This window comes from Mesoplodon densirostris, chromosome 7, assembly GCF_025265405.1.
Source record: "Mesoplodon densirostris isolate mMesDen1 chromosome 7, mMesDen1 primary haplotype, whole genome shotgun sequence".
NCBI classification, from domain to species: domain Eukaryota; kingdom Metazoa; phylum Chordata; class Mammalia; order Artiodactyla; family Ziphiidae; genus Mesoplodon; species Mesoplodon densirostris.
The window spans coordinates 11,111,708-11,137,940 of NC_082667.1; the positions used below are offsets into that span (position 1 = coordinate 11,111,708).

The following is a 26,233-nucleotide window of genomic DNA, read 5'->3' on the forward strand; positions in this document are numbered from 1 at the left end:
CATTAAAACAGAGAGAGGATGCTGAGAATCCAGTAGGCAACTGCTTAGATAAGATACCAGGGAAGGTCTCCATGGAGAGGAGACATTCCAGCTGAAACCTAAATAAAGAGAAAAGGCCACCCATGCCAAGATGTGGAGGAAAAGCAGTTCTGGCAGAGGTAACAGCAGAGACCAAGGTCCTGAAGCAGGAAGGGGCTCAGTATGTGAGAGGAACAGAGAAAGTAGGTCAGTGTGGCTGGACCTGAGTGGACGTGGAGCTGCGTGATGTTGGAGGAGGGCAGGGACCAGATGCCGTGGGGCTTTTAGGTCAGGGTGAAGGCTGGCCCTTAACCCAAGTGCACTGCAGAGCTCTGAGGAGGGGAGGGCTAAGGCCTGATTTTGATTTAGTCTGAGGTCAGCCTCTCTCAATCTCGACTTACTTGTGGGCCCTCTATGGTGCCACAAGCTTCTTGAAGGTGCCCCCACTTCCTTCCTCATGATAGCATTTGCACAATCTGAATTGCATTTGAGAGCTTCCTGTGTCTCTCAGGAGCCCGAGCAGTGGTTTACCCCTAGTTCAGCCACCATGAACCAGTCATCCCCGGACCTCCCTTCCCCGCCTCCACTGGGCCTCAGTCTCCGCATCCACGAAGTGGGCGGGTAGAACCAAATGATGCATATGGCGTTTCCAGTCTTATCACTCTAGCTTTGGTTTGTGACTGGAAGAGGATGCAGCAGAAGTGGGATCCAGGAGAGAAACGAAAGTGAAAGATGGAAAAGTAGGCAGAGCTGGGGGTGTGGGGGGGCGGTAATGGGGGCGGGGAGGGAGGTTTTTAGAAAGCTGGCCTGGCAGGGTTCCTGTGACCCAGACTTTCGCTTCTCCTAAACACCCCAGAACACCATGTGATGCAGCCTGGCCACAGAAGCAGCGAAAGGGGAAGCTAGGGGCTCCCAGAGTTTCTCAAGGAGCAGAGAGCTGGACAGAGGCTGAGCTCGAAGGGAAAGGGCCTGGGAGGGGCGGCAGGGGAGGCAGTCTCGGGAAGGGGAGGAGGTGGAGGAGACAGCGGGGCGGTGGGGGCACAGGGAGCCCCTGTGGGAGGACCCTTGTCTCCGGAGTGTGGGCCAGGTGTCACCAGGGGAGGGGACAACTGTTAAGAACGGGAAGTAGAATCCGGGTAGCCCCAGAGGCCCCAGGGGGCGAGAAAGACAGGGAGAGGGGACAGGGGAGCAGAGGGGAAAAGGGAGAGGGAGGGGGACCAAAAGGGGTGAGAAAGGAGGGAAGGGAGGAGACGAGAAGAGGGAGGCCGCGGGGGAGGGCCGGAGGGCTGCGGACAGGGCGGGGTCTGAGAAGCGCAGCGGAGGCCCAGGATGCCCGGGTCGCGCGCCCGAGTGGAGCCCCGAGAGTCCGGGGAGCGCCGGCCGCTGCTGGAGCGCAGGCCGCGGGAGCCCCGACGGTGGTGGCGGGCGGCGGCGGCCGCGGTGCTGCTCGTGGAGATGCTGGAGCGCGCCGCCTTCTTCGGCGTCGCGGGCAACCTGGTGCTCTACCTGAACAGCGCCGACTTCCACTGGGCGGGCGAGCAGGCGTCCCGCGCCGCGCTGGTCTTCCTGGGCGCCTCCTACCTGCTGGCGCCCGTGGGCGGCTGGCTGGCCGACGTATACCTGGGCCGCTACCGCGCCATCGCGCTCAGCCTGCTGCTCTACCTGGCCGCCTCCGGCCTGCTGGCCGCTACCGCCTTCCCCGACGGCCGCAGCTCCTTCTGCGGCGAGATGCTCTCCCTCCCGCTGGGGCCCGCCTGCCCCTCGCCCGGCTGCCTGCACACCTCGCCCACCCCCTACTGCGCCCCCACCCTCTACGCGGTGTTGCTGCTGCTCGCCCTGGCCGCCAGCTCCGTCAGGAGCAACCTCACCTCCTTCGGTGCCGACCAGGTGAGTAGCAAGAGGGCCCGCCCCGTCGGGAGGCCCGGGGCGTGCGGAGGGAAAGCGATGGACCCGGGAGGCAAGAGGCCCTGGCTGCCAGCCAGCGTGACCCCTCTCCGGGCCCAGTTTCTTTATTTGAAAGAAGCTGTGGGGTTGGGGGTTTGGGGGTGTGGACCCCTACAACAAAAACGATGGCAACAATAATGATAACCATGGTTGGCCTTGGACTATGTGCCACTTTCAGTGTTTTAGCTCATTTCATCCTCTTTACTTAGAAGGTAGGTAGTATTTTTATGTCCATTTTACGGAGTAGGACACTGACGTTTCAGGACGTTTATCAGCCTGGCTGAGGTCTCATAGACAGCAGGTCGAAGAGCAGGGTAAGGGTAGCTGCACTTCAGGTCCCACACCTTGGGCCCCATCTCTGTGTGTTGTACGGATCTAGAGGCAGGCGGGAGCCTCTTCCTGCCTGCTGTGCCAGAGGTTGAGTCAGGCCCACGTGCTCAGATCCCATCTCTGCCACTCACCAGCCAGAGGCACTCGGGCCAATATCTTAACCTCTGCGCCTTTTTCTGTACCCTTTTGGACAGAACATGGCACATAGGAGAAATTCAATAGATATTTGTTAAATGAATGAGTAAATACCGTGTCAAATATGTCATGGCTATATTTTGATAGCTCTACTCAGTGGGCTATTAGACAGTAATTTTTAAAAATATGTAACGTGACTTGAGCAAAACCACATACAGTGTTAATGAGCAAAAGCAATGCAAAATTGAATACAGAATATGCGTACAGCCATGTGAAAAGAGCAGGTGTCAACAAAAGGGGGAAACTGGAAAAAATTGTGACAGTAGTGTGGTCAGGTGCCACTGGACTAGTTGTACTTTTGACCTAATTGCTTTAAAATGTTCTTTAATTGCATGTATTACAATCAGAAAGGGGACATTTTGGAAGGAATATTGCATCCAGCTGGCATCCACAATCCAGCATCCAACACAGTCTCCAGAGTCCTTACCAAGGAGTGACTCATCCATCCTGTTTGGATTCCTTTGATGATGGGGGAGTCAGTGCCCCCAGGACAGCCCTGTCCATTTCTCAGCCACCACTGACCTTCCTGCAGACCAGGAGACCCCCAATATCTGCCAGTGAGAATCTCTCATCTTCCCTTAATTCTGCTCTTTCATTGACATCCCACTCCACCCACAGGTGCCCTTGACTCCATTGACCTCCAGAGGGCCTCAGCCATCTACTGCCTCCTGTCTGTCTCTCCTCTTGGTGGCAGAATTGGTCTCTCAGAGGCTCGGCCACTGGGTAGCATGGACTCTGGGTGGGGCCAGGCCAGGCTGGAAGGCTGCCTGGGGGTCTGGCCTGATCCCTAGGACAGTTCAGAAACACTAAAATGATTTGAGGCAGGGATGGACATCATTAGATTAGGTTTGAGTTCTTTAAAATGGCTCTGGTTACAGGGTAGGCAGTGGATGGGGGTAACTCGAGTGGGCACACCAGAGCAGTGAGGGGGCTGCTGCAGAATTTGGGGGGGGCAGATGGGGAGTGCAGGTGGGAGGGGGTGGCACCATCTGGCAGACAGCCATACCCAGGAACTGAGTGTTTAACACACTTGCTGATTTCAGAAAGGGCCATCCATCATTCTCGACAAAGTGGCTGCTCATTTTGGGAGAGCTCATTTATATCCTGAATGGGCTGCCTGGTCTTCCCCTTAGAGTTGCAATTGTCATATTCATTTATATCCAATTAATAAATGGAGTGCCTGCTCATAATGGGACTTATTCAATTTTCTGCTTGAAAGTCTACAGCAAGGATTTTCAGTGAGTGAGAATTCTCAGTGAGTGGACAGGCCCCTCCCTCCTCATCTCCAAGAGGACCCCTCAGAATCTCCAAGGGGATGCAGTTTTAAGCACACCTGTGTGGACTAAAATTTTACATTTGGAAAATGAACAAAATACCTAGTTACCTTTTTCCTAATGCAACTACAGAAATTAAAGCTTGATAAAATCTTAACTAATGGATATATGTATCTCTGGGTGGAAGGAGAATAATGGATTCTGAGATTTGGGGAGTTAATGAAACGGTGATGGGGTACAGAATCATTTATCTAGAGAGGTGACCTCCAGACATCACTGCTTTTAAAAAGTACAGATGCCCGGGCCCTGACCCAGACCTGCTGAGTCAGAATCTGGGACCAGGGTCTAGGAGAGGTATGGGCAGCCAGTGCAGTTGATCCAAGCTAGCAGACCGGAAGGGTGCCTGGGGCCTGGCTGTTGCAGATTGATCCAAATCCTGTGTAAAGATTTTCAGCCCTACTGCCCTTGCTGGGGGGCCCAAATTTTTTTGTTCACCAGGCCAGAACTCGCTCTTGGGGCCATGTCTGGGACCACTTCTGCTTTCCCTGATTATGCCAACTTTGTCTGACTGGGAGGCAAGTTGTGGTGGGAGCACAATGGAAAACTCCATTTGCATCTTCAAACTGCAGAGGAAATTTTCAATTAGACTTCCAACTGTTCTTTCAGTAATATGCACAAATCATATTTAATAATGTGGAACAGACCTAAGACCTTGACTGGCTTTTTTCTGACTATGAAGGTGATGCACAGTATGGATTACTCAAAGACAAAGGGATAAATCAGCTAGAAATGAACAAAGTGGCACCAGAGACATCTGTTGTGTGTACTAGTTAGTGACAATAAAAAAGCAATGTGGTGGCGCAGTGGTTGAGAGTCCGCCTGCCGATGCAGGGGACACGGGTTCGTGCCCCAGTCTGGGAAGATCCCACATGCCGCGGAGTGGCTGGGCCCGTGAGCCATGGCCGCTGAGCCTGCGCGTCCGGAGCCTGTGCTCCGTGGTGGGAGAGGCCACAACAGTGAGAGGCCCGCGTACCGCAAAAAAAAAAAGAAGAAAAAAAAAAGCAATGTGTGTCAAGGGCAGGAAGAAACAGCTGTGTCAAAATGTCCTGATCATTAACAGGTGACTCCCAAGAAAAGGGTTTATTCATTCATTCAACAAATATTATTGAGCATCTATTTAGTGATCAGGATGAGGAAGGTGCCAGAACACCCACCCACTGATCCAAGAAGTGTCTCTGTGGGAGAGGGGGTACAGGCACACGGCAGGGTGCCCTCACACCTCCTTGGCCCTCACTCTCACCCTTGCCTGGCAGGTGATGGATCTTGGACGCCATGCCAACCGCCGCTTCTTCAACTGGTTTTACTGGAGCATTAATGTGGGTGCCGTGCTGTCCTTGCTGGTGGTGGCTTTTATCCAACAGAACATCAACTTCCTGCTGGGCTACAGCATCATCGTGGGCTGTGTGGGCCTGGCCTTCTTCATCTTCCTCTTCGCCACCCCCAGCTTCATTACCAAGCCCCCCACAGGCAGCCAAGTGTCCTCCATGCTCAAACTTGCTCTCCAAAACTGCTGTCCCAGGCGGTGGCGCCGACACTCTGCCAGGTAAGGGGAGGGCTCTGGGTGAAGGGGCCACATGATCCAGTTTAAAGGCATTCTGGATCAGCTCCAGTGGTAGCCCTTTATGATGACCAGCTCCCCAGTGGGCTAGAGCTGCCCGCCATGACTGAGGCTGTTGACAGAGGTCAGGGTGATGGTGGTGGTATTGGCAGTGGACTAACTGTAGAAAGTATGAGGATGTGAGTGGTCTTGACAGTGACGCTGGTGATAAAGATAGGGATGATGGTGTAATCAGCGACAATGAAGATAAACGCTGGCAATGGTGATAACCATGGCAGTAGAGTGGTGGTTACCAAGATGACCTACCAGTGAAGGTTGTCGGGATAGCAGTCTACGCTACCTGGATATTAAGTATAAGAAAGGCTAAGATGTCAGCCAAACGGGCTCCCTTTCCCATTAGCTGGCATTCAAGGGAGGAAGGTTCTGAATGGCCTTGCATGTGTACAATGGCTTCCTTTTGCCCCTCTCTTCCCTGAGTTAATTGACTACTTATGCTAAGCAAACCTGTCTCCAGACCTTGGACCCAGTTACAGCTCCTGTCAGTGGGATCTAGATGGAAAAGGTATAGAACATGCTTTCCCCCAACCTGGTGCATCGCTGTAAGGTTTTGTTTGAATGGTCCATTGCTGCCTAACTAACTACCCCAGAACGTAGTGGCTTAAGCAACCACCTTTTTTTTTTACCCCTCAAAATCCTGTGGATAACTGGGCTCAGCTGGACAGTCCTGCTTCTTATGATATCACGGGGGGCTGCAGTCGCTGAGGACTTGAGAGGGCTAGAACATCCAAGACGGCTCACTTTCCTGGCCGGCAGTCGATGTTGGCTGTCAACGAGGACACCTCGGCTCCGCTTCGTGTGGCCTTGCCCCCCAGGTGGCTGGAGCCTCTCCCGGCCAGGTGTCTGGGCTGCGAGAGGAGGGAGCATTCCAAGAGGGAATGTTCCAGAGGGCAAGAAGTGGAAGCTGTCGGTCCCTTGAAGGCCTTTTGGAGGTTTGGAGTCCCAACGCATCACTGCCTCCTCCTTCTGTTGGTCAGTACGGTCACAGCCCAGCTCAGATTCAAGGGCAGGGCGGCTAAAATCCACCTGTTAGTGGAAGAGCAACATCACAAACTGGGTAGGGGAGAAGCTGATGGTGGCTGTCACACCACACCGGTATCGTCCCTTTTGGAATCTCAAAGGATGAGGCAAGGCTCTTGGGCGAGTAGGGATTAGAAGCCTCTCAGGACAAAGGGCAAAGGGTAAAGGGTAAAGGTTGATCTTTCCTGTCTCCTAACAATGTTCCCTCCACCCCTTCCTCTCCATCCCTTGTTCTGTAGGGAGAGGGCTCCCATGTCGCCTGTTGAGGAGGATGGACTTGGAGAGCGCGCTGGGGGGACTGGGGTGTCTCAAATTGTGACAGCCTCTCTCTCTGAGTCAGGCACGGACTGGGGCTTCCCTGGTTCCCATGGCACATCCACACTACAAGCCAAAAACATCCCCCCAAGACTCTGCTCGCCACAGCCTCTGGTCTTACGTCCCCCAGGACCCGAGAGGCCACAGCTCTAGGATGGAATGGGTCTTGATCGCCAACTCTGCCACAGGGATGACAGTGGTAGCATTGACAGTGGCAGTGCCAGCACGGAAAACATAATGGTCATAGAATGAGAAGCCCATGGAGGGGATGGCTTTGGTGATGCTGGTGACCATACTAATGGTGATGATAGGCATGCTGGCATTGGGGATGATGGTGGTGACGGCGAAAGGGATGCCGATGGTGGAGTGGAGGACATGAGGGTGGCAATTTCTGAGATGATGTCTGCGATAGCTGGTGATAGGGGAGTGGGATTAAAGTAGGGGATGATGGGGGAGGTGGGAAGGCGGCCATGGTGGTCGTGACGGTAGCAGCCATTTTATCTGCTGCCTCTATGGCCCCTCAGAGACCCTCGAGGTGCCCAGCTGCTGCCTGACCAGAGGTCTCCCCAGCCTGGCCCTTCCCCCCAGGAGGACATCGCCAACTTCCAGGTGCTGGTGAAGATCTTGCCCGTCATGGTGACCTTGGTGCCCTACTGGATGGTATACTTCCAGGTCAGCACCCCTGCCCTTTCTCTCCGGGGGGACTGGCTCCCCAGGCCCCTGACTGGTCTCATCTCTCACGGTAGATGCTCAGGGTATGTGGAAAGGGCGGGGGGCGACTCACAAAGTGAATTGCTGCCACGTAGCAGCTGGGGTGGCGCCTGGCGCTAAGCCATCCCAGTAATTACACTCTGGGTGGTAGAGCACAAGGAACTCTGGAGACGGGCCTGAGGCCCAGTGACTGAATAAGTCACCCCATCTCTCCGGGCCTCAGTTTCCTGTTAGACTAGAGGCTCTAACAGTTCTGCAGCATTCAGATTCTCCGGCTTGGCAACGGAGGCCCAGAGAAGGTGTGTCGGTTGCCCGAGGCCCCATAGCAAGTTAGGGGCAAGCTCAGTCCCTCGAGTGCTTTGCAACAGTGGTTCCCCACCCTGACCGCGCCTCAGAATCCCCTGCAGAGCTTTTAAAAAATACAGATTCCCAGGTCCCACCGCAGACTACTGAAAGAGAATTGCTGGAGGAGTCTCTAGTGTAATAAACTTCTCAGATGCTGCTGACGCTCAGCCAGGTTTGAAAACCGCTGCTTCCCGCCCGCTCCCCAAGGGGAAGGTTACTGCAGTGAATGTGTGTGCGGGTGTGTGGAGGGTGGGCAGCAGCCTAACCCCAGCCTCTAATCCCCAGTCCACAAGGTCACTGCCTCCCACACATGCTCTGCAGGAACCTTGTTGCGAGCTGCAGGGGGTGAGGGTCATGCAGGGCCAGCCTGCTACTTGGGGGTGGCACAGAGGCAGAAGGTGTCTATGATGGGACATGTGTGTGCATGGTTGATCCCTAGTCGTACCAGTTGTCAGAATACTGACATCCTTCCATACCAGTCAGCAAACAGCTGCTGCCCTGAGCAACCCAAGTGCCCTCCTCTGACCCCAGGCCCTCCTGCAGGATTCTCCCAGAGCCCCCTCCCTCATACAGCAACTAATGGGATAACGGCCGGTATGGCGGGGACCCCTGAAGCCTGCCCCTGCTGCTGTCCAGGGCCATTCTGGTGGGTCAGTGCCTACACAGTCCCCAGTTGTGTCAACCTGTGGGGCTCAGCTTGGCCTCAGTGTCAGATGAGCACTCCCTGCGGGGACAGCCATGCATTATCTTCCCCGTGTCAACAAATATTTATCCACGCTTACTCCGTGCCAGGCCCTGGAGACAAGAATGTGAGCCAGACCAGCTGGGCCTGGGCTCTGGCGCAAAGCTGCACTCACAGCCCTCAGGCCTGGGAACAGAGCAAAGGAAACTCCCGGGGAGGGAGGAGGGTGGGAAGGTCACTTGCCCCCTGAAGCTGGGCGAGGGGACAACTGCCCAGCTGCCCTGTGCTACTGCGGAGGAATGCCTGCCTTGGAGCTGGGAGCATCCTGGGATGGAGGTGAGGCGGCCATCTCTGTTCCAGCCTCACCTCCAGCTCTCTCGGCAGATGCAGTCCACCTATGTCCTGCAAGGTCTTCACCTCCAAATCCCGGACATCTTCCCAGACTACCCTGCCAACAGATCCGCGGCTCTGAGGGCCCAGAGCGGTGGCTACAAGGTGAGAGACACACGTGTGATCAGCCCCCACTTCAGGCCGGGCTGGGGGCTTCCTCTAAGAAAAGGAGGAAATGAAGCTGCCGCCACACTCCCGTCCCCCAGCGGCACGGCATCCTCAGGATACAGGAAACGCACCTGGAGGCCCAGACATCCTGCCAAAAGGCTCAAGTGCATACAAGACTTCAGGTCAGCTTCACTCCCACCCCCTGCTGCTCTGAAGCGGGCCTCACTGCCCAGTTTGCACCAGGCCCTCAGATCAGGCACATATGGGGCATTCTCAACTCTATCTTGCTCCCTCCCTCTGTGGGACTCCTGGATGCTCAGATCTCTGCCTTTCACCAGGACTTTCCAAACCAGTTCCTTGGCATTTCAGAGACTCTTAAAATCAAAGATCTTCAGAGCTGGCAGATAAATGACATATCTGCTACTAGACCTCCCTTCCTTGCCCATGGCAGACATCATTAATCGATCATGGCATTCTTTCATGCTGAGCTCATGAACATTCCAGGCAGCCACTACCAACTGACAGAAGTCAAAGGAACCTATTTGCCATCCCTGATCTAATCCATCCCCTAGTTACACAGCCGAGGAGTGTGTATTCAGAGGAGGGGAAAGGACTGACTTTGGGTCACCCAGGGACAGTCTGGATGGAGTCCAGGTCTCCGGACTCCAGCCCAGAGCTCCTTCTGCTCTTCTAGCCTGCCTCTCTTGGTTCCTTCTTTCCCAGATCCCAGAAGCCTGGCTCCTCCTGGCCAATGTCGTGGTGTTGCTGATCCTGGTGCCTGTGAAGGACCACCTGCTCGATCCTTTACTGCTGCGCTGCAAGCTGCTTCCCTCGGCTCTGCAGAAGATGGCGCTGGGGATGTTCTTTGGTTTCACCTCGGTCATTGTGGCAGGTATGTCGGTCTCAGTGGAGGGCCTTGGGGAGGGGGCTGGCCTTTGTCTGGGGCTGGGGGGAGGCTGGATCCACCAGGGGCTGATGCTGAAGCTGTGGGCCTGGGCCAAGTACACCCTCCACCCGTGGGTGCCAGTCTTGGCTTCTGGAAGATGTGAGCTGAAAGAGACCCTCCTCCTTGAGTCCAGCCTCCCCTCGTTTTGACAGATGAGGAAACTCAGGCCAAGAGAGGAAAAAAGATTTTCCCCAGGGGGATGTAAGCTTTCTGAAGGCAGGGGATTTTTTTCTTTTTTATTCACTGCTATGAATGATGCACATGGGTGCTCAAAAAATGTGTTGAATGCATTTTCCAAAGACACACAGCCATTTAGCAGTTGGGGGACATTTTTCAAAAAGTATCTATTATTTATGCTCTTCCCTCTTCCATTTCAAAAGGATTTGAAGCCACTCATAAGAAAGAAGCTCTGGTAAAGAAGCCTTGCATGCTACTGCACAAACCTCAGCCCTTTTCACTTTGTGACTTAATGATCCTGAAGTTACTCAGTGTCTTTGAGCTTCATCTTTAAAATGGGGAGAGTGACTCATTCAGACCCTGTGCAGAGGCCAGGCTCTACCCTCACGGAATGTGGTCTAGCAGGACTGTTGTGAGGATTAAACAAGATGAAGTCGGTAAAGCACCCAGCACCATGCCTGGAACACAAGTAGGAGCCAGAGGAATTAAAGCTCAATAAGTAGTATTGTCTTGCAAGTATGAAAACCAAACTAGATTCTTTTTCAGCTACATGCTTTAGTGCATTTTGTCCTATTTCATCCTCACAATAATCCTGGGATTTTTATTCCTACTTCTTGCATAAGGGAACTGGGTCTCAGAGAGGTTAAGTGATTGGCCCAAGATCACACAGCTAGCCAGTGGCAGGACCAGGATTGGAACCCAAGTCACCTAATTCCATATCTGGTGTTCATTCCCCTAGAGCACAGCTGTCTCCTAAGCAGTGAAGGGGAAGGAGATAAACTAAACTTGAAAGCCAGGTTAGAAACAGTATTGTAATACTTGATGCTGCAGTAGAGGAGTCATGTGATATCATGGGAATGGGGCTGGCTTTGAAACCAGACACGCTGGGGCACAAATACAGCCCCAGTCACTTACCAGGGCTGATGGCTTAACCTAAATTTCTCTTTCTTACTTACAAGAATGCATATTAAATGCCTCGCCTATAACAGGCTCTCAATTAACGAGAGCTGTTACGGTTATTGAGTGCAAAACCTAGTTCTGAGCGTCCTAGCAGCCAAGGCAAAAAGGGAAGAGATGGAGGGCCAGTGTTCTTTTCCTTACATGCTGCCTAGTCGATGACTGGCTGCTTAGTGAATACCCACTACATGCCAAGCTCTGTCATGGGCTAAGCTGCCTGCAGTGGGCCTGACTGTAGCCCCTCTCCCCACCACCAGGAGTCCTGGAGATGGAGCGTTTAGAGTACATCAGTCACAACCAGACGGTGTCCCAGCAGATTGGGCAGAACACATATTACGCAGCACCACTGTCCATCTGGTGGCAGACCCCTCAGTACCTGCTCATCGGGATCAGTGAGATTTTTGCCAGCATCCCAGGTATCCTGGACCCCTCCCCTGCTCTCGCATAGGTGAGGGGCTCTGCCTGGTGGTGCCTCGAAGTCAGAGGGCTCACGGGCACAGCCTCTGGGGCTTGTCTGCATGGAGGAAGGCAGGGTTTTCTGAGCGGGGCTGCAGTCACCCCGTGGGGACTTATCAGCACTGCTTTGTGCCAGGCACTGCGATAGGCAGTGGGGATTAGAGGTGAATAAGACATTTCCCATACCGCCTTCCCCCACAGTCCCCCTGGTGCCATGTTCCCCACCCTCTGTGACTTTGCGGTTGCTGTTCCCTCTGCCTTCCCATTTCCCAGATTGGAAGTGAACTCCCATTTCCCCTTCAATTCCCAGTCTAACTGCCCTCTCCGCCATGAGGCCCTCTCCAAGGCCTCTGGGCAAAGGGGGTCCTCTCTGTCTTCCCTTTGTCCATGTGGCCCAGGGCAGAGGGAATGGGGCGGGGGAGACACTGGGAGATTTCTGAGGTGGAATCAAAATGATTTGATGATGCTGCTGAAGGTGGGTAGAGAGGGTGGGAGAGAGAGAGGATGAGGACGGGGCTTCTGTCACTGAAATGGGAGACCCAGGAGGAGGGGGAAGAGGGGAGACAGAGCAGTGTGGGAGCATCCAGGTGGAGGTGTTCAGGGCGGATGAGCAGGGCAGAGGCAAGGGGTCACCCAGGGGAAGCCAGGAGGGAGGCTTGGCTGGGGGACGGGAGGGCCGTGGCCCAGCAGGCTCTGCTCCTCCACCAGCCCCTTGGGTCGTCCTTCCTCCCTCTCCGCAGGCCTGGAGTTTGCGTACTCAGAGGCCCCGCGTTCCATGCAGGGCGCCATGATGGGCATCTTCTTCTGCCTGTCTGGGGTGGGCTCGCTGTTAGGCTCCAGCCTGGTGGCGCTACTGTCACTGCCGGGGGGCTGGCTGCACTGCCCGGAGGATTTTGGTGAGTGTGGGGGGCCTCCCCGGGAATGGGACGTGGGTGGAGGGCGACTTGGAAAGGTGATGGCAACTGCCAAGTGCTTTGACCCCAGGCAGATGGAAATGGCATGCTAGACTCAGAACAGGGCTCTCGCCCAAACCTGGCCCAGCGCCCACAGCACGGTCCTGTCCTGAGCCTCAGGTACCCTAACCGTCCAAAAGGAATCAGTGAACTCAGCAGACCTCCAAGGCACCTTCCTGCTTCTGGAACTCTGCCATTCTGGCTAAGGGTCACCTCTCTCTGTGGTACTTATGTCTTAAGCCCCTGAAAGAACAGAAAGCCACCAGGGCCTTGTAGACGCCACAGGAGACACCTAGGGCAGCCCAATGCTAGTGGGCTATCTGCCCTGTGTTTTCAGACCCCACCCCACTGCCCGCTTTGGCTTCAGCTGCCAGCGCTGGGGGAGCCCTGCCCTGACCCGAATGCCAACCCCTCCTTTCCCCAGGGAACATCAACAAATGCCGGATGGACCTCTATTTCTTCCTGCTGGCCGGCATTCAGGCTGCCACAGCCTTGCTGTATATCGGGATCGCTAGTCGCTATGAGAGGGTGGCCCAGGGCCCAGCCTCCCAAAGCTGTCCCAGGAGGGACAGTGGCTGAACACGGCTCCCACTCCCCGCTTGCCTCTCTCCCCCAACAGACAGCCACAGGCCCAGCTGGGGTTTCCTTCTCAGTTTATTCTGTACCCAACATCAGGATGAAATGGTTCTCATAAATATGGGCCATGAGCCCTTCCTCACGACCATGGTCCACGACAAGGGGCAGGGCAGAGGGGGCCTGGGTGGGAGTCCTTGCGAGGGACCAGGCAGGGGACTCGCATCAACAAGCACCAGAGGATGAGCAGGAGGCTGCCCAGGCTAGAGGCCGACGGCGCCGGGCCAGGCAGGCCAGGGAGGGTCAGGAGCTGCCCCGGATCCGCTCCATGTAGCTGCGCAGCTCCTCGGGGTCCTTCAGCCCCATGTCCTCACACACCCAACGGATGTCCTCCTCGCCTGCCACCAGGATGGACTGCACGGCAGGGGCCCCCCCGGGCTCCTCGGGCAGCTGGGCTGGGGGTGCTGGCGCAAACGTCACAAACTCTACTCGCTTCCGCCGCCCCCCGGCTTCCTTCCTGGCCAGGGTGCTCGAGGAGCTGGTGGTGCCCCCGGCAGGGGCCTGGGCCAGGGTCGGGGCCTCCCCTCCTCCCCCACTCTCGCAGGGGCAGCCCCCCTCCCCCTTGGGCAGGCCAGGGGACTGCCGGTCCAGCTGGCGGCTCAGGTCCTCCTGGTCGGTGCCCAGCCAGACCCAGTTGTGGGGCTGGGGGGCGGCAGGGGCGCCAGCACCGTCGGGGGGCTCCTTGCGCTGGTAGCGCAGCATGAAGACCACACCGTTGACCAGGAAGATGAGGATGGCCAGACAGAAGATGCCCAGCAGGGCGTACATGCCCAGCTCTAGTTCGGTGACCCGCTGCGGGGCGGGGACCATCTCCTCGTCTTCCTCCGCCTCCTCCCTAGCTTCTGCCTTCTCCTTCCGGGCCTCCTCCTCCTGTGCCTCCTCAAACTTGCGCCTCCCCTCCCCGCTGCCCCCCCCACTGCCTGCCGCCCGCCGTTCTCCACCCACGCTGGCCTCTGGGGCCGCTGAGCTCTGAGCGGGGCTGGATGGGAGGGCAGGGGCAGGGGTGGGACCGGGGGACAGCCCTAGCCAGGCGGTGCCAGAGGCCAGGGGCACACGGTGGCGGCCCCGGCGGCAGGGCTCAGGCGGGTGCAGAGCCACATGCAGGGGCAGCCCCTTGACGCCCACCCCACTCACCACCACCCCGAGTTGGGCACCCCGCTCATAGGCTGGCAGCACAGCGCCGGGCTCCTCGGCCGAGACGGACAGTCCCAGGTCACGGTGGTTGTAGAGCTCAGCGGGGGCCAGGGTGTGGTCAGAGAAGGACAGCCATAGGGAGAGGGCCACCTCCTGTCGGGCACACAGACACAGGCAGAGACACGCGAGGGCACGCACGCATGCACACAGAGACCACTCCCACAGAGACAGGCCACACGGAGGAGGAGAGACCAGAGAGAAAACAGACACAGGCAGAGGGACAAAACACAGGGAGAGAGGGGACATGCGTCAATCACCTGCCTTCTACTCGGCCCCGGGGTGTGAGTCATCGGGAGGGTACTCAGTTTAGAGCCATCTAATAACCTCCCACTGCCACACTCCAGCCAGCCACTGCTTGATCACCTCCAGCCACAGAGAGCTCACTACCTTATAGGGAGTCACTCCTCATCCTGAAAACCCTAAGGTGAAGGGTGGAGGTACCTCCCATCCCCCTGTTATCAACCCCCAGCTGGAGATGTTGACCTCAGCCCCCTGACCCCCCAGCTGTCACCTGCTTTGGGGCAGGAAGGGCTGACTGTGCCCAGCACGTGGCTGTGACCTCCCCGGCGTGGGCAGTGCCCCGGCTTAGGGCAAGTGAGATGCCCATCACTGGCTGCACCCGCAGCTCCAGCACCGAGACCTTGTCATCCGTCACAGCCAGCACCTGCTCCCCCAGGATGGAGTCAGACAGCGGGGAGCGCACCTGAGGGTGAGAGGGAGTTGGAAGTGGGGGCGGTGCTCGTACACAGACAGCCTCGGCCCTCTGAGAGCCCAGCACCCTTACAAAGGGATCTGGTTTGTGCTCCCAGCATCTGCACAGGCTGCTTTCCCACCCTTGGCACCTCAAGACCAGGCTCCCACATACCCAACCCCAGCCCTTCATACTTCGAGGACTTCCCCCGTTACACGGGCTGCCCTATTCTGGCCCAATCCCCAACCCCCCTGGGTTCCTACCTCCCCAGGTACAGCCTGGGCCTCCCGACACTCTTCACACCTGCCCATTAACATGATGGGAGCCACCTACACCCTTTTCAGGCCGTCTGCTCACCTCGATGGAGGTGACACCGGGCTCCCGGCCCACCAGGACGCGGCCTCCCTCCAGCGAGGCGACACTCGGGTCCTGCACGCGGGCATGCGGCGCCACGAGGTGGGACACGTCCAGCAGCCAGTCCGGGCCGAGCAGGTGGGTGAGGCGGCGGCCGCCGTCCAGCGGGTGGGCCGCGAAAGGGACGAGGAAGCGCACGCCGGCGCGCTGGTACTGCAGGCGGCAGCCGCGGCCGCGCCGCTCGGCCTCCTCCGCCCCTGCCGCCTCGGGCTCCAGCACCCTGCGGGAACCGGCGGCCCGGGGGCGGGGCGTCAGCGCGGGCCCCGCCCCTAGCCGGCCGAGGGCCCCGCCCAAGGGAGGCCCCCGGCTCCTAGTGGGCGCACATTCCCCAAGCCCCGCTCGCAGCCGCACCTCGGTGGTCAGGTCCTTCCACCCGCCGGCGCCGCGCCCCAGTGGTGCCTTTGCCTATGCATCGAGCTGCTCTCGCCCTCCTCTTACTCCTAATTGGAACTCTGGTTATGCGTGACGAGACCCTCTCTTATGGGGGAGATCCATGGTGCCCACTCTCTGGAGGGCCTGGGAGCTCAGATTCCAGAGGCCTGAGGCCACCTCGTCCTTGCGCTCTGGTGGGATCCCCTCAATATTTACTAAGTGCCATCTTAGGCTTTGAGGACACAGCAGGGAACCAAATAGACAAAATCCCTTCCTTCATGGGCTTACATTCTAGGGGAGGAGTGGGGAGGGTAGTCAGACCGCAAACAAGACTAATCAGATCACGTGGTATGTTAGAAAGTGATAGGTACTACAGAGAAATAAGGCAGGGAAGGAGGAGTGGAGGTCGGCAATCACAAACAGCGGTCAGAAGCTGGGTGACGATGGGCGGGCAGGGGGAAAAGGAACCGCAGGCAATGGGGCAGTGTTTCAGACCCCAGCTCGGGCTTATGGCTGCGTCCCCTGCACCCTCAGTCCCAGAGCGACTTTGCCAAGGCCTGCCAGCTTCCCCAGGGCTCCACCTACCCTTCCGCTGGGCCAGGTACCCTCCAGCCTCGGACCTGCTCGAGGGTGGTGTCGGTGAGTTCGATGCGCAAGGGCAGCAGCGGGGCCCACACGGTCAGCCGCAGCGAGGCCCGCAGCCGGCGCCACCAGAAGTCCACCCGCACCCCCCGAGCACCCCGGCTCTCCTTGCCAGCCACAAACACAGCGTCACAGGCCTCGGACACCTGTGGGAGGGCAGAGGACGGGGTGGGCTCAGCCACCCGGGACAGGTATGGACCGGGGGGCATCTCTTGACCCCCATACCGTTAAGAAAGGGGTACGGTGGAAATTCATTCTGTATTTTTCTGTAATGCGTGTCCTCAGATTAAGATTTCCCCATGCTGCCAAGATACATTCCCCTGGCAGGAACGGCCCTTCCCTGAGTTCACCTGGGGCTCAGTTGGGGGAACTGGCTATTTGCACAGGAGAAAATCTTTCTCCTGGCAGAGGAGGGTTTGAATCCACAACTCTGGCTCCTCGTTAGTGCTGGCCTCTGGCTTTGGTGCTGGAGCCACCAGGTACGAGTGGGTAGGCAGAGGCTGAGGGCAAGGCAGACCTATCCATCCGTGAACCCTCAGGTAGGAACCACTTACACAGAGGCAAAGTGCTGGCACAGGTAGCCAAAGACACCTCCACTCAGGCGGCCAGAATTTAGGAAATGCAGGCTCTGGGCTTCCCCTCTTAGGGGAATTCAAAATGGGGAATGTTGCCCTGCCTTTTTTTTAACCTCATGGGTCATTATGAGGCTCCAGTAATAATAGTTGTCATTACTTTTACCATTCGATAATGATTATATTGTATTATAACAGCAGTAGCTGCCGTTCAGCCCCTGCTCTCTGCTGGATACTGTCTTAGAGTGCTTTTAATTCTTACAACATCCCTAAAATAGATTCCCATTTTAAAGCTTAGGAAACGGAGGCTCAGAGAGGTTGAGACTTGTCCACAATCACGCAGCTAGCTGATAACAAAGATGGGTTTCAAATGAAAACTTTCCCACCATAAAGTACATGCTCTTAACTCTCCCACGTCAGTTCATTTGCCAGTGCAGTAAGAATGTGAAAGTGCCTAAGCTGAGGGTTTGGGGGTTGCACAGCTCCCACTTGACTCTGGAGGGGGTTGGTGGGACCAAAGCTGTGGTTCCCCTCATGAGGTTACTGGTGTGAAGAAGAAGCTGTTCTCTTGGGGACCTGAGTGGGGAAGGAGGAACGCTGTGGGCGCCACACGTACACAAACGCATACGTGCCACTCACCTGCAGGACCTGAGTGTTGGCTGACTCGCAGCCGATGTGCTCTGTCACCTCCACCAGAGCTCCGCCACTGTCCACGGTGACAAGGCGCACAGGGACGTGCCGCGGCACTCCAGTCAACGGCGCCGTGTTCACCAGCTCCTCAGCCTGGGGGTGCAGGAGGAGCTCAGCCCCAAGCTCTTCACCTCACTTGGCCCCCAGCCTGGCTGGGAAGAGCTGGGGACCCCTTACCTTGGCCAGTGGGATGAGGGCTCTTATGTCCCGCTCCGACACCAGGATCTCCCACACCATTTTGTCCTTCTCTGCTTCGGGGGCCTGGCCTGGGTACTCCAGCTGCCATGTGACAGGGCGAGTGACCGCCACGCCCCCACTAGTGCCATTCTCCACCAAAAAGTCCACCCACAGGAACTCGGACAGTTCAAGGGGGCTGCTGGCCAGAAGAGAGAGAATCTGAGTGCTTGAGAGCGGCCAGGCACTGTTGTGAGCACTTTCCTGTATTCGTGAGGTAGGTCCTACGATGATCCCCATTTTACAGATGAGGAAACTGAGGTCTGGAGGTTATGTAACTCGCCCAAGGTCACACAGCGAAAAGTGGTAGGGCTGGGATTAAACCCAAGCATCCTGGCTCCAGAGCCTAAGTTCTTATCCGCTCAAGATCCATGGAGCCACTTTACCAACCCCTAGAATGCTTGCTGGCTCTCCTGCCTAACTGGGCCCCCTGCACTCAGGCCTCTGTCTTCCACAGCCATTGGGGTGGCATGAAGCACCAATGTCAATTTCTACCAAGTAGGAAGATTCACTTCCCAGTCCCAGAACTGGCACTTGACACCTTGAATAATAAATAACCTCACGGTTTCCTTTGATCAAGCACCTACTATGTGCCAGGAACCAGCCTAGATGCTTGCTGGGTGGTACCTTATTTTCACAAACCCTAAGGGATGCATCATTATCCCCATTTCACAAGTGAGGAAACAGAGGTTCTGGTGGGGTAGGGCAGGGGTGTGCTTAACTGGCTTGCCCAAGTTATTTATCCGAAAAGTGTCGGAACTAGGATTCAAACAGGGGCTACAAAGCGCATGGCCTTGACCCAGACTCAGGGCATGAATAAGAAGAGTTCCTAAGTGTTAAGAACTGCAACTGGGCTTTTGGGGGAATATTAATGGCCAGGAAAAAGGGACCCATTTGCTGGTAGTGGGAGGCAGGGTAGCAGCAGTGAGGGTTGTGACTGGGTGGCCAGGATAGATTGTCATCATCTGGAATAAGACTCACAGACACTCACTGTACCTGGCACGTACCTGGGGATGGATAAATAGTAGCTGAATGAACAAAAGATATATCTGTTTTGTGCTGCTTCCTCGAAGGAGTCTACTCTTGTGCCTGCCTACATGGGAATATGGGGGCCGGCAGCCCCCTCCCCTCGGGCCCCCTAAATCTGCCCACTAGCACTCTAGTACCATCCCTCCCCGCTCTACCCCTCGTGGGAGGGAAGTACCCACCTGGAGTCTGGCCCCGCGGGCCTGTCCTTGTGGCAGGTGATGAGCGTGGTATGATGCTTGGAGCCCTTGAAGCGGTCCAGCTTGGCAGTCCAGAGGGCTGGCTGGGCTGGGCGGGCAGCTGTCACATGCAGCCCCTTCTTTACCTTGATCCTGGGGAAGGGGACACAGGTCCAGTGTGTCAGGGGGGTGCTGAAGTGTGGACTGGATCAGAGCGGGAAGATAAGGGACTCCAGGTTGAATCTCCTCCTCGCCATCCTCTGACCCAGAAGGACCTCATCTCGTTGCAGGTCCCGCCACACAGCTCTCCCCCGTTCAAAGACCACTTATGACTCCCCACTGCCCACAAGGTCAAGTCTTAGCCTGGCATCCGAGGCCCTCCGGGGTCTGGTCCAGTTTCTTCTTTGGCTGTGACATCTCTCCACGCACTCGTAGCTTGAGCTGCGCCCAAAGTACACGAGCACGGTGCCCTTTGTGCCTCTAAGCCTTTGCTCAGGCTGTGCCTTCAGCCTGGTCTGCCCGTCCTTTCTTCACCTGCTCATTCTTCAAGACTTCAGCAACACAGATACCATTTCCTTTAGAAAGCTCTCCCTGTGGCAGGATGAATCTCCCCTGCCTCCACACCCCCTAACCCCGGCCCCTGCAGCACTTTGTACCTTCATCAGAGCATATAATCCAGTCCATGCCCATCCAGTCCCCTTCCCTACCACTAGGGGTCCCTTAGTGCCAGAGGGGGACAGGGCCTTGCTCTTTCCTTAAGGTCCAGAGTGGAGACACAGGGCTTGGCATATTTTAAGTGTCTAGGGAGATCTAACAATGATACGAGTGAGAGAGGAGGGCGTGAGAGACAGGGAGATGCGACGGGCACCTGTGAGACACAGGGATGGGACACACACAAACCCGATTATGGGATAGGCAAGTCACGCTCTGCAAATCCTTGGCAGTGGTTAAGAATCCGCCTGCCAATGCAGGGACACGGGTTCGAGCCCTGGTCTGGGAAGATCCCGCATGCCACGGAGCAACTAAGCCCGTGTGTCACAACTACTGAGCCTGCGCTCTAGAGCCCCGTGAGCCACAACTACTGAGCCTGCGCACCACAACTACCGAAGCCCGCGCCCCTAGAGTCTGTGCTCCGCAACGAGAAGCCACCGCAATGAGAAGCCCGCGCACCGCAACAAAGAGTAGCCCCCGCTCGCCACAACTAGAGAAAGCCTGCGCGCAGCAACGAAGACCCAACGCAGCCAAAAATAAATAAATACATTAAAAAAAAAAAAAAAGATTGGGGTGGGGGACGGCTGGGGGTGGGGCACTTCCTGAAGAAAGGGACACAAAAGGAGGGCCTTCCTACAGGGATGAGCCAGCTCTGTCCAAAGGCTAAGGACCCATGGTGAGGGTGGCAAGAGGGAAAAGATGCAGATGAATGGGACTAGGGCAAATACCTCTGCCGGGCATCCGAGCATTAACCACTCCCAGGCACTGCACTTTCCAGTTTTTAAGCCCTCTCCCATTTCCCCTCCCTGGAGCTGCAACTGCCCTGTGGGCAACGTTATTAGTCCACTGGACAAAGGAGTCTCAGGGAAGTGCCAGGGGAGGGGAGCTTCCTCCTTCTGATTCCAAGTTCAGGGCCGTGCCCAATCGCCGGGTCCTGCCTGCTGCCAGGGCAACCACAGTGCTTGGCCTGGAGTGGGTATGGCGGACCCATGTTTTGCAGAGGTCAAAGATTCCACTAAAGACCCCGAGAGGAAGAGGTACCTGTGCAGTCTTCCTGCAGAGGTTCCGGCCTCTGACCCGCCCCCAGGGGCCCGGTGCTCACCGCAGGGTCAGGACGCTGGCTGTGAAGTTGTGTTGAAGCAGGAGGGTGGCACTGAAGAGCTGGCCGGGCCGCACGGGCATGTCAGGCACCCGCAGAGTCACTGCCTCATCCAGGGGCACCTCTTGGTACTGTGGGGGGTCCGCGGGGCGCAGCTCCACATCGCCCACTGGGAGGGCCTGCTCTCCGGGGTCCTCCTCCCCACCGGGGCCGCAGCCCCCAGGGCCCTCGGCTGCCGGCTCCAGTGTGTAGGCCAGCTCGGCCCGTGTGGGCGAGCCCTGGGAGAACCAGTGGGAGGGCAACTCCAGCTCCACTACACAGGCGCCCAGGGATGGCTGCAAAGACACAACGGCCATGGTCAGCGTGGCGGGGGAGGGGAGTCCCAGGACCTAGGGCGGGAAACCCAGAGCTGCAGGGGTCCATGAGAGCAGGGCCAGCACGGGCCACAGGCGCCTGCCACGTGACACAGCCATCTGGCAACGCGACTGAGGCTAGGTCTCAGAACGCGTCCCCTGGCCGTTCTTCCACCTTTGGGAACAGTCTCATTCCAGAGGGAACCAACCCCAACGCCTGCCCCTAATCATGCTCCAGGACCGCCCTGATGACCACTCAGAATCCTCAGGCTTCTCAGAATCCCACAGCCCACAGAACACCTCTCTCCAGTGGAATCCTGTGCTAGACTGCAAAAGAGCAGAAATTGCAATAATAAAAGTAATGCTAACAGTAATACAACACTCACTGAGGGACTGCTCTTGTGCCAGGCATTGTGCCATTTATTCTTTATTCCAACTCAATATGCGGTAAAAATTGTTATTATCCCATTTTACTGATGAGGAAACTGAGCCTCAGAGAGGTTACGTTACTTGCCCAAAGTCACGTGCAATGGACTGAACTCCTTAACGGGTCCTAAATAAGAGGGACCCGCAAAAGCCAGCAGAGCAGGAATGGAGTTAGGTGGTCCATAACCTCCAAACCTCCCAGGAGGGGTGAGCCGTCTCTTCCCTACTCCGGGACCACCCTCTGGCGGACACAGCAGCAGGGCCAGCCCAGGTGGGGCCCTCCCACTCACCTGGAAGCGGCAGGCTTGGTGAGCAGTGCCTGCAGGGTGTGTGGCGTGGAGCCGGGCACAAGGCAGGCTGCCAGGCCCCGGGGGCCAATCCTGCCCTTTGAGATGGAAGAGGACGCGGGCGTGGGGCTCCGCTGGAGTCACAGCCACTTCCACTGACACGGCCCGCACGTCCCAAGGGACTGGCCGTTGGTGTGGCTCAGTGACCCGAGGGGGGACCACCTGGAGGGAGAACGGGGGTGCTCAACAAAGCAAGGGGTGGGGAGAAGCAAAAACTCAGGCTGGCAGGAGAGAGCCTTTATGGGCCTCCTTTTCCCCTTCTGGAAAATGGGGAGCACAGCTAGGGCTGAGCCACACACAGCGGACCTTGGCTCTGAGTCCGGTTAAGCCCAGGAGACTCTGGTGGCCCCTCCTTACCTGCTGAGTGGCGAAGGGTGGGTAGGAGGCCCGGAGAAATGGCTGGGCCCTGGGCCAGGGCTGCAGGAGCAGAAAGGTCTCCGATCGGGAGCCCAGAGAGGAGTTGGCAGGTGGATAGTGGCCCACCTGCTGCACACGGAAGTGCTCGGGGGCATCCAGGAGCTCCAGGGCCGCCGGCAGGTAGACTGGGTCCAGGGGGTCCTGGTCACAGTCCACTGAAGAGGGAGAAGGGGGAGGGATGGTGACAGCTTTAGAGCAGGCGGGGGCTGAACTCAGCTTTGTCCCGGGGCACAGCAGTGGTGGGCGATGGTGGAAGAAAAGGGTTGTAAATGTCCCATCTTCCCAGGGTGTCAGGGGGAGTCTCCCCATTTCACAGATGAGGTAACTGGGACCAGGATTTGAATCTACATCCAGGACTGACTGCCAGCTTCTGAGTCATTCCTTCTTCTGCCTTCCACAGACCCAGGCCTTCCTCAGGCCAGCAGAACCTTCTCAATGTCTCCTCCTCCCCCATTCCTGCCCGCTATCTACCTGCCTCTGACACCAAGGCATTTGTGGGGTACAGACCTCCCAAGACAGGGTCTATGTAGTAAAAGATGGTGATGAGGTGATCTTTGTAGAAGTAGAGACCCTTTCTCAGCCCCTGGATCCTTGGCCAGACTTGGCTGGGCATCCACCCCCCCCCCCCCTCCGCTCGCTCTGCATCATCACCATGGCAACCTTGCACTGGTTTCCCGAACCTGCTCCTTTCTACCCCATCCCAACTGGGTATTGGAGTGCAAGTCTAGGATGGGGGAGGGGGGCGGGAACCATAAGCCTGGGGAGAGAGTCAAAGTATTCAACCAACAGTCAGAAGGGCAAAGGACCCCTAAGACCATATTTGGTTTGTATCAACTGACTATTAGTTAGCCCTAAAAATAATAGCTAACACTTTTTGACAGCAAGCTATATGTTGGCTACTATTTTAAATACTTTACATGTATTAACTATTTCGGGTTTTGTAGTAGCTCTAAGAACTAGGTTCTATTAATATTAATCCCATTTTATGGTTGTAGAAAATGAAGCTGAGAGGTTCAGGGACTTTCCCGGGGTCCCACAGCAGGAACGTGATGGAGCTGGGAGTCAGAGCCCAGGCACCAACCATTACACACCCTGCCTCTCCACCCTCCACCTCTCTCCACCCTGGGCTGCTTTCCACCGTGCACCCTGTAGGCTTCATTCCCTAGAGTGTGGGTCTCTCCTCCTCTGCTGGGCAGCGCCTCCCTCCTCCTTCAGGGTCAAGAGTCATTGTCACCTCCTTCTTCAGGAAGCCCCCCTTGATTGCTTGTCCTCCCACCAGTCCCCTCAGTCTTCTGCACCCCTGAATTAGTCATCTTCCTGTCTGTCGGCTGGGGGCCATGTCTTACTCATCCCAGCATCCCCCATCCCTGGAGAGGATGTTCTGGGAGCCTGGAGACGTGTGTTTACGTCCTAACTCTTCCTCGATTAGGCTTGGGTCAGTCATGTAACATCCTGGAGCCTCAGTTTCCTCACCTGTAGAACGAGCGAGCATTTAGTGACACGGTGGACAGGGGAGGGCTTTGTAAACTATGGTGCGCTGTCTGGAGGAGGGATTATTGCTGCTGCATAATAGATGTGACAAGGCTTTCCTCTTCTCTCTGTGTGAGGGTTATTAGGGCTCCTGCTGGGTCCCCTGGGGAGGGGAGCAGGTGGCTGAAAGCAGCCCTAGAGCCAGTTCGCTCTCAGCCCCACTGCTGGGCTGGGGGACTTGACGGTTTCAACCTCCTTCTGGACCCTCCCCAGCAAGGAGCATGTGGCTGAGAAGCTGCACTCCCCGCGCCCCCCACCCCCAAGTGTAACAGGTGAGTGACTATGGCTCCCTGGGGGCAGACCCTGGCTTCTGATCCTTCTCCTACTCCATACTCCACTGCCTGGATAATTACAACATGCTCTGTGGCCTGACTCCCACGGACTCGCATCACTCAGAGCTCAGCTCTCTGGTGGGGGGAGGGGGCAGAGAATGCCTCGCTCTCTGTGGCATCATCCACCTAGCAGCCTCAGCCCACGACAAGGGCAGTCTGTCTCCCACGCAGGGGCACAGGGGAGGCGCTGCCCCTTCCTCCAGTGATCCCCATACTCAGGAAGGCACCGATGAAGTAATTCCAAGGTCAAAGAGCTCCTTGGGGCAGGGAGAAGGCGGCTGCGGATCTCGCAGGTCCTGGGCAAAGGGGCTGCTTCCCGTTCCGTGGGGGCTGGGTTGATGGTTGAGGGAAGGAGGCCAGGAGCCACGGGGCTACAGCTCTCTGTACCGCAGATTAGGGAGCTGGTGCGTGCGGGACAGGGGGCAGCAGGTTAGACGTCGCGACTGGAGGGGAAACTCGTGGAAGGTGCGGGGACACGGCGAGGATGGGGGGAAGACGGTGAGAGCCCGGGGACCCCGCTGGCCTTGGGTCAGGAAGAAGTTGCCAGGATATGCAAGTGAGGAAAGCCAGAGGCGCGAGGCTGGGGGCCAGATCCCTGGGGTAAGACCTCTCCAACCCTCAGGGCACGCTGCGGGGCGACCCGGCTCGGGGTTTAGTCCCAGAACTCGCGGGCTCCCGGCTCCCGAGCATCCCTCGCTCTCGGCCTCTGCTCGGGCCCGGCTGCCCCTCGCCCCGCCCCGCCCCTCCCCTGCCGCTGACCTCTCACGACGTCCAGGACGAGGGCCACCAGCAGGCAGAGCCAGGGGCCGCAGGGCCCCCGGGGAGCCGCTGCCACGCGCCCCGCCATCCAGACGTTCATCCTTCCCACGCAAGGCCGGGACTAGGCGGGCGGTTCAGGTGGCCGGGGTCCTCCCGGCATCTCCCAGCCCTACCGGGCCGGCTGGGTCCCCGCCGCCCGCCAATCCCCGGGCCCGCCCGCCCCGCGGCTGCAGTTCCCAGACAATGGAGCGGGAGCTAGAGCTGGAGCAGGAGGGTGGGAGGGAGCGAACGCGGCTCACGGGCTGTCCCTCAGCCACGCAGGGTCCTAGTGCCCTACGGATGCCGAAGCCCCAAGCGCCCCTGTGCTAGAGGTCGGGCAGAAGGCCACTTCCCCAGGGACTGACTTGCCTCTGCCAAAAGGGACACGATGACGTGTTCGGTTCGCTCCCTTTCGGAAGCTCCTGACCAATGAGGAAAAAGCACCTCCTCTGCCTCACCCCCACCCCACAAGCAGCTCTCCTATAAAGGCATCTGACACTTGAACCAGAACCAGAATTCGGGGTTGGGGGGGGGATGTAGAGAACCGAGCTCGGGGTGGAGAGGGGATGAGAGGGGCCAGTAGGGCCAGGTGACAACTGGTCTGACAGAAGAAGAGCCCCAGATGCAGGCAGCCCCATCCCTGGGAGAAGCCTGTGGGTCTATGAAGAGGGAGGGCTGCTATCTTTGCTGAGGGAAGGCCTGCCTCCCAGGTCCGGCCTCTCAGCGCAGACTTGCCCGCCAGGCAGCGTTGGGAAAGGTCCAGAGAGGGGCACCTGGCTGCACGTTAGCCTTTCCTGGGCGGCGTAAAAAGGAAAAACCACACCCAGGCCCCTCCCCGAAATGCCTGATCCAATCTATGGGCCGGGTTGAGAACCGCAACGCAGAAACTCCTGTCTGGTGGGGAAGCAGGGAGGGCAGGCAAGCCTCTCTCTGGCTGCGGGCCAGCCTTCGCCACTCCTGCACACAGGGCTGGAGGAGGTACCCTCCTCCCCATCCCCCACAAGCACACTACTGCCACAGAGCTGGTCAGTTCCTGGAAGTCTGGTAATGGGGGCGCGTGCCCTCCTCACTCCTCAC

The 26,233-nt window shown here is 57.4% G+C and overlaps 2 protein-coding genes across 4 annotated transcripts; one reads left to right on the forward strand and one right to left on the reverse strand.

Moving 5' to 3' along the window:
- Window positions 1-1,347: 1,347 nt before the first annotated feature.
- Window positions 1,348-13,172, forward strand: SLC15A3 (solute carrier family 15 member 3). The gene is made up of 8 exons (XM_060103308.1): window positions 1,348-1,905; window positions 5,075-5,364; window positions 7,296-7,443; window positions 8,894-9,004; window positions 9,731-9,899; window positions 11,345-11,503; window positions 12,284-12,439; window positions 12,921-13,172. The coding sequence occupies exons 1-8, from the start codon at window positions 1,348-1,350 to the stop codon at window positions 13,073-13,075; spliced, it is 1,746 nt and encodes a 581-aa protein (XP_059959291.1). The 3' UTR covers window positions 13,076-13,172.
- TMEM132A (transmembrane protein 132A) lies at window positions 13,139-25,488 on the reverse strand. Of its 3 annotated transcripts, none has more exons than XM_060103306.1 (11): window positions 25,118-25,488; window positions 22,437-22,651; window positions 22,023-22,241; window positions 20,957-21,288; window positions 19,147-19,296; window positions 17,882-18,080; window positions 17,654-17,797; window positions 16,386-16,588; window positions 15,372-15,648; window positions 14,835-15,026; window positions 13,139-14,416 (listed from the first exon to the last, which is right to left on the reverse strand). In XM_060103306.1, the coding sequence occupies exons 1-11, from the start codon at window positions 25,215-25,217 to the stop codon at window positions 13,373-13,375; spliced, it is 3,075 nt and encodes a 1,024-aa protein (XP_059959289.1). In that variant the 5' UTR covers window positions 25,218-25,488; the 3' UTR covers window positions 13,139-13,372. The 3 variants fall into 3 exon arrangements, with proteins under 3 accessions (XP_059959289.1, XP_059959290.1, XP_059959288.1); XM_060103307.1 differs by having other exon boundaries at window positions 17,882-18,077; window positions 25,118-25,486; XM_060103305.1 differs by lacking the exon at window positions 25,118-25,488 and having other exon boundaries at window positions 22,437-22,820.
- Window positions 25,489-26,233: the final 745 nt, after the last annotated feature.

What these genes read in the sequence shown, in the direction of transcription:
- SLC15A3 (XM_060103308.1), top strand. Translation starts at nt 1,348, where the DNA reads ATGCCCGGGTCGCGCGCCCGAGTGGAGCCCCGAGAGTCCGGGGAGCGC. An exon ending in TGGCGCCGACACTCTGCCAG is followed by an intron (nt 5,365 to 7,295) that starts GTAAGGGGAGGG and finishes ATGGCCCCTCAG; the next exon opens with AGACCCTCGAGGTGCCCAGC. An exon ending in GCACTGCCCGGAGGATTTTG is followed by an intron (nt 12,440 to 12,920) that starts GTGAGTGTGGGG and finishes TCCTTTCCCCAG; the next exon opens with GGAACATCAACAAATGCCGG.
- TMEM132A (XM_060103305.1), bottom strand. Translation starts at nt 22,805, where the DNA reads ATGGGGAGACTCCCCCTGACACCCTGGGAAGATGGGACATTTACAACC. An exon ending in ACCAAGCCTGCCGCTTCCAG is followed by an intron (nt 21,289 to 22,022) that starts GTGAGTGGGAGG and finishes GTGTCTTTGCAG; the next exon opens with CCATCCCTGGGCGCCTGTGT. An exon ending in CCCGCGGGGCCAGACTCCAG is followed by an intron (nt 18,081 to 19,146) that starts GTGGGTACTTCC and finishes TCTTCTGGCCAG; the next exon opens with CAGCCCCCTTGAACTGTCCG.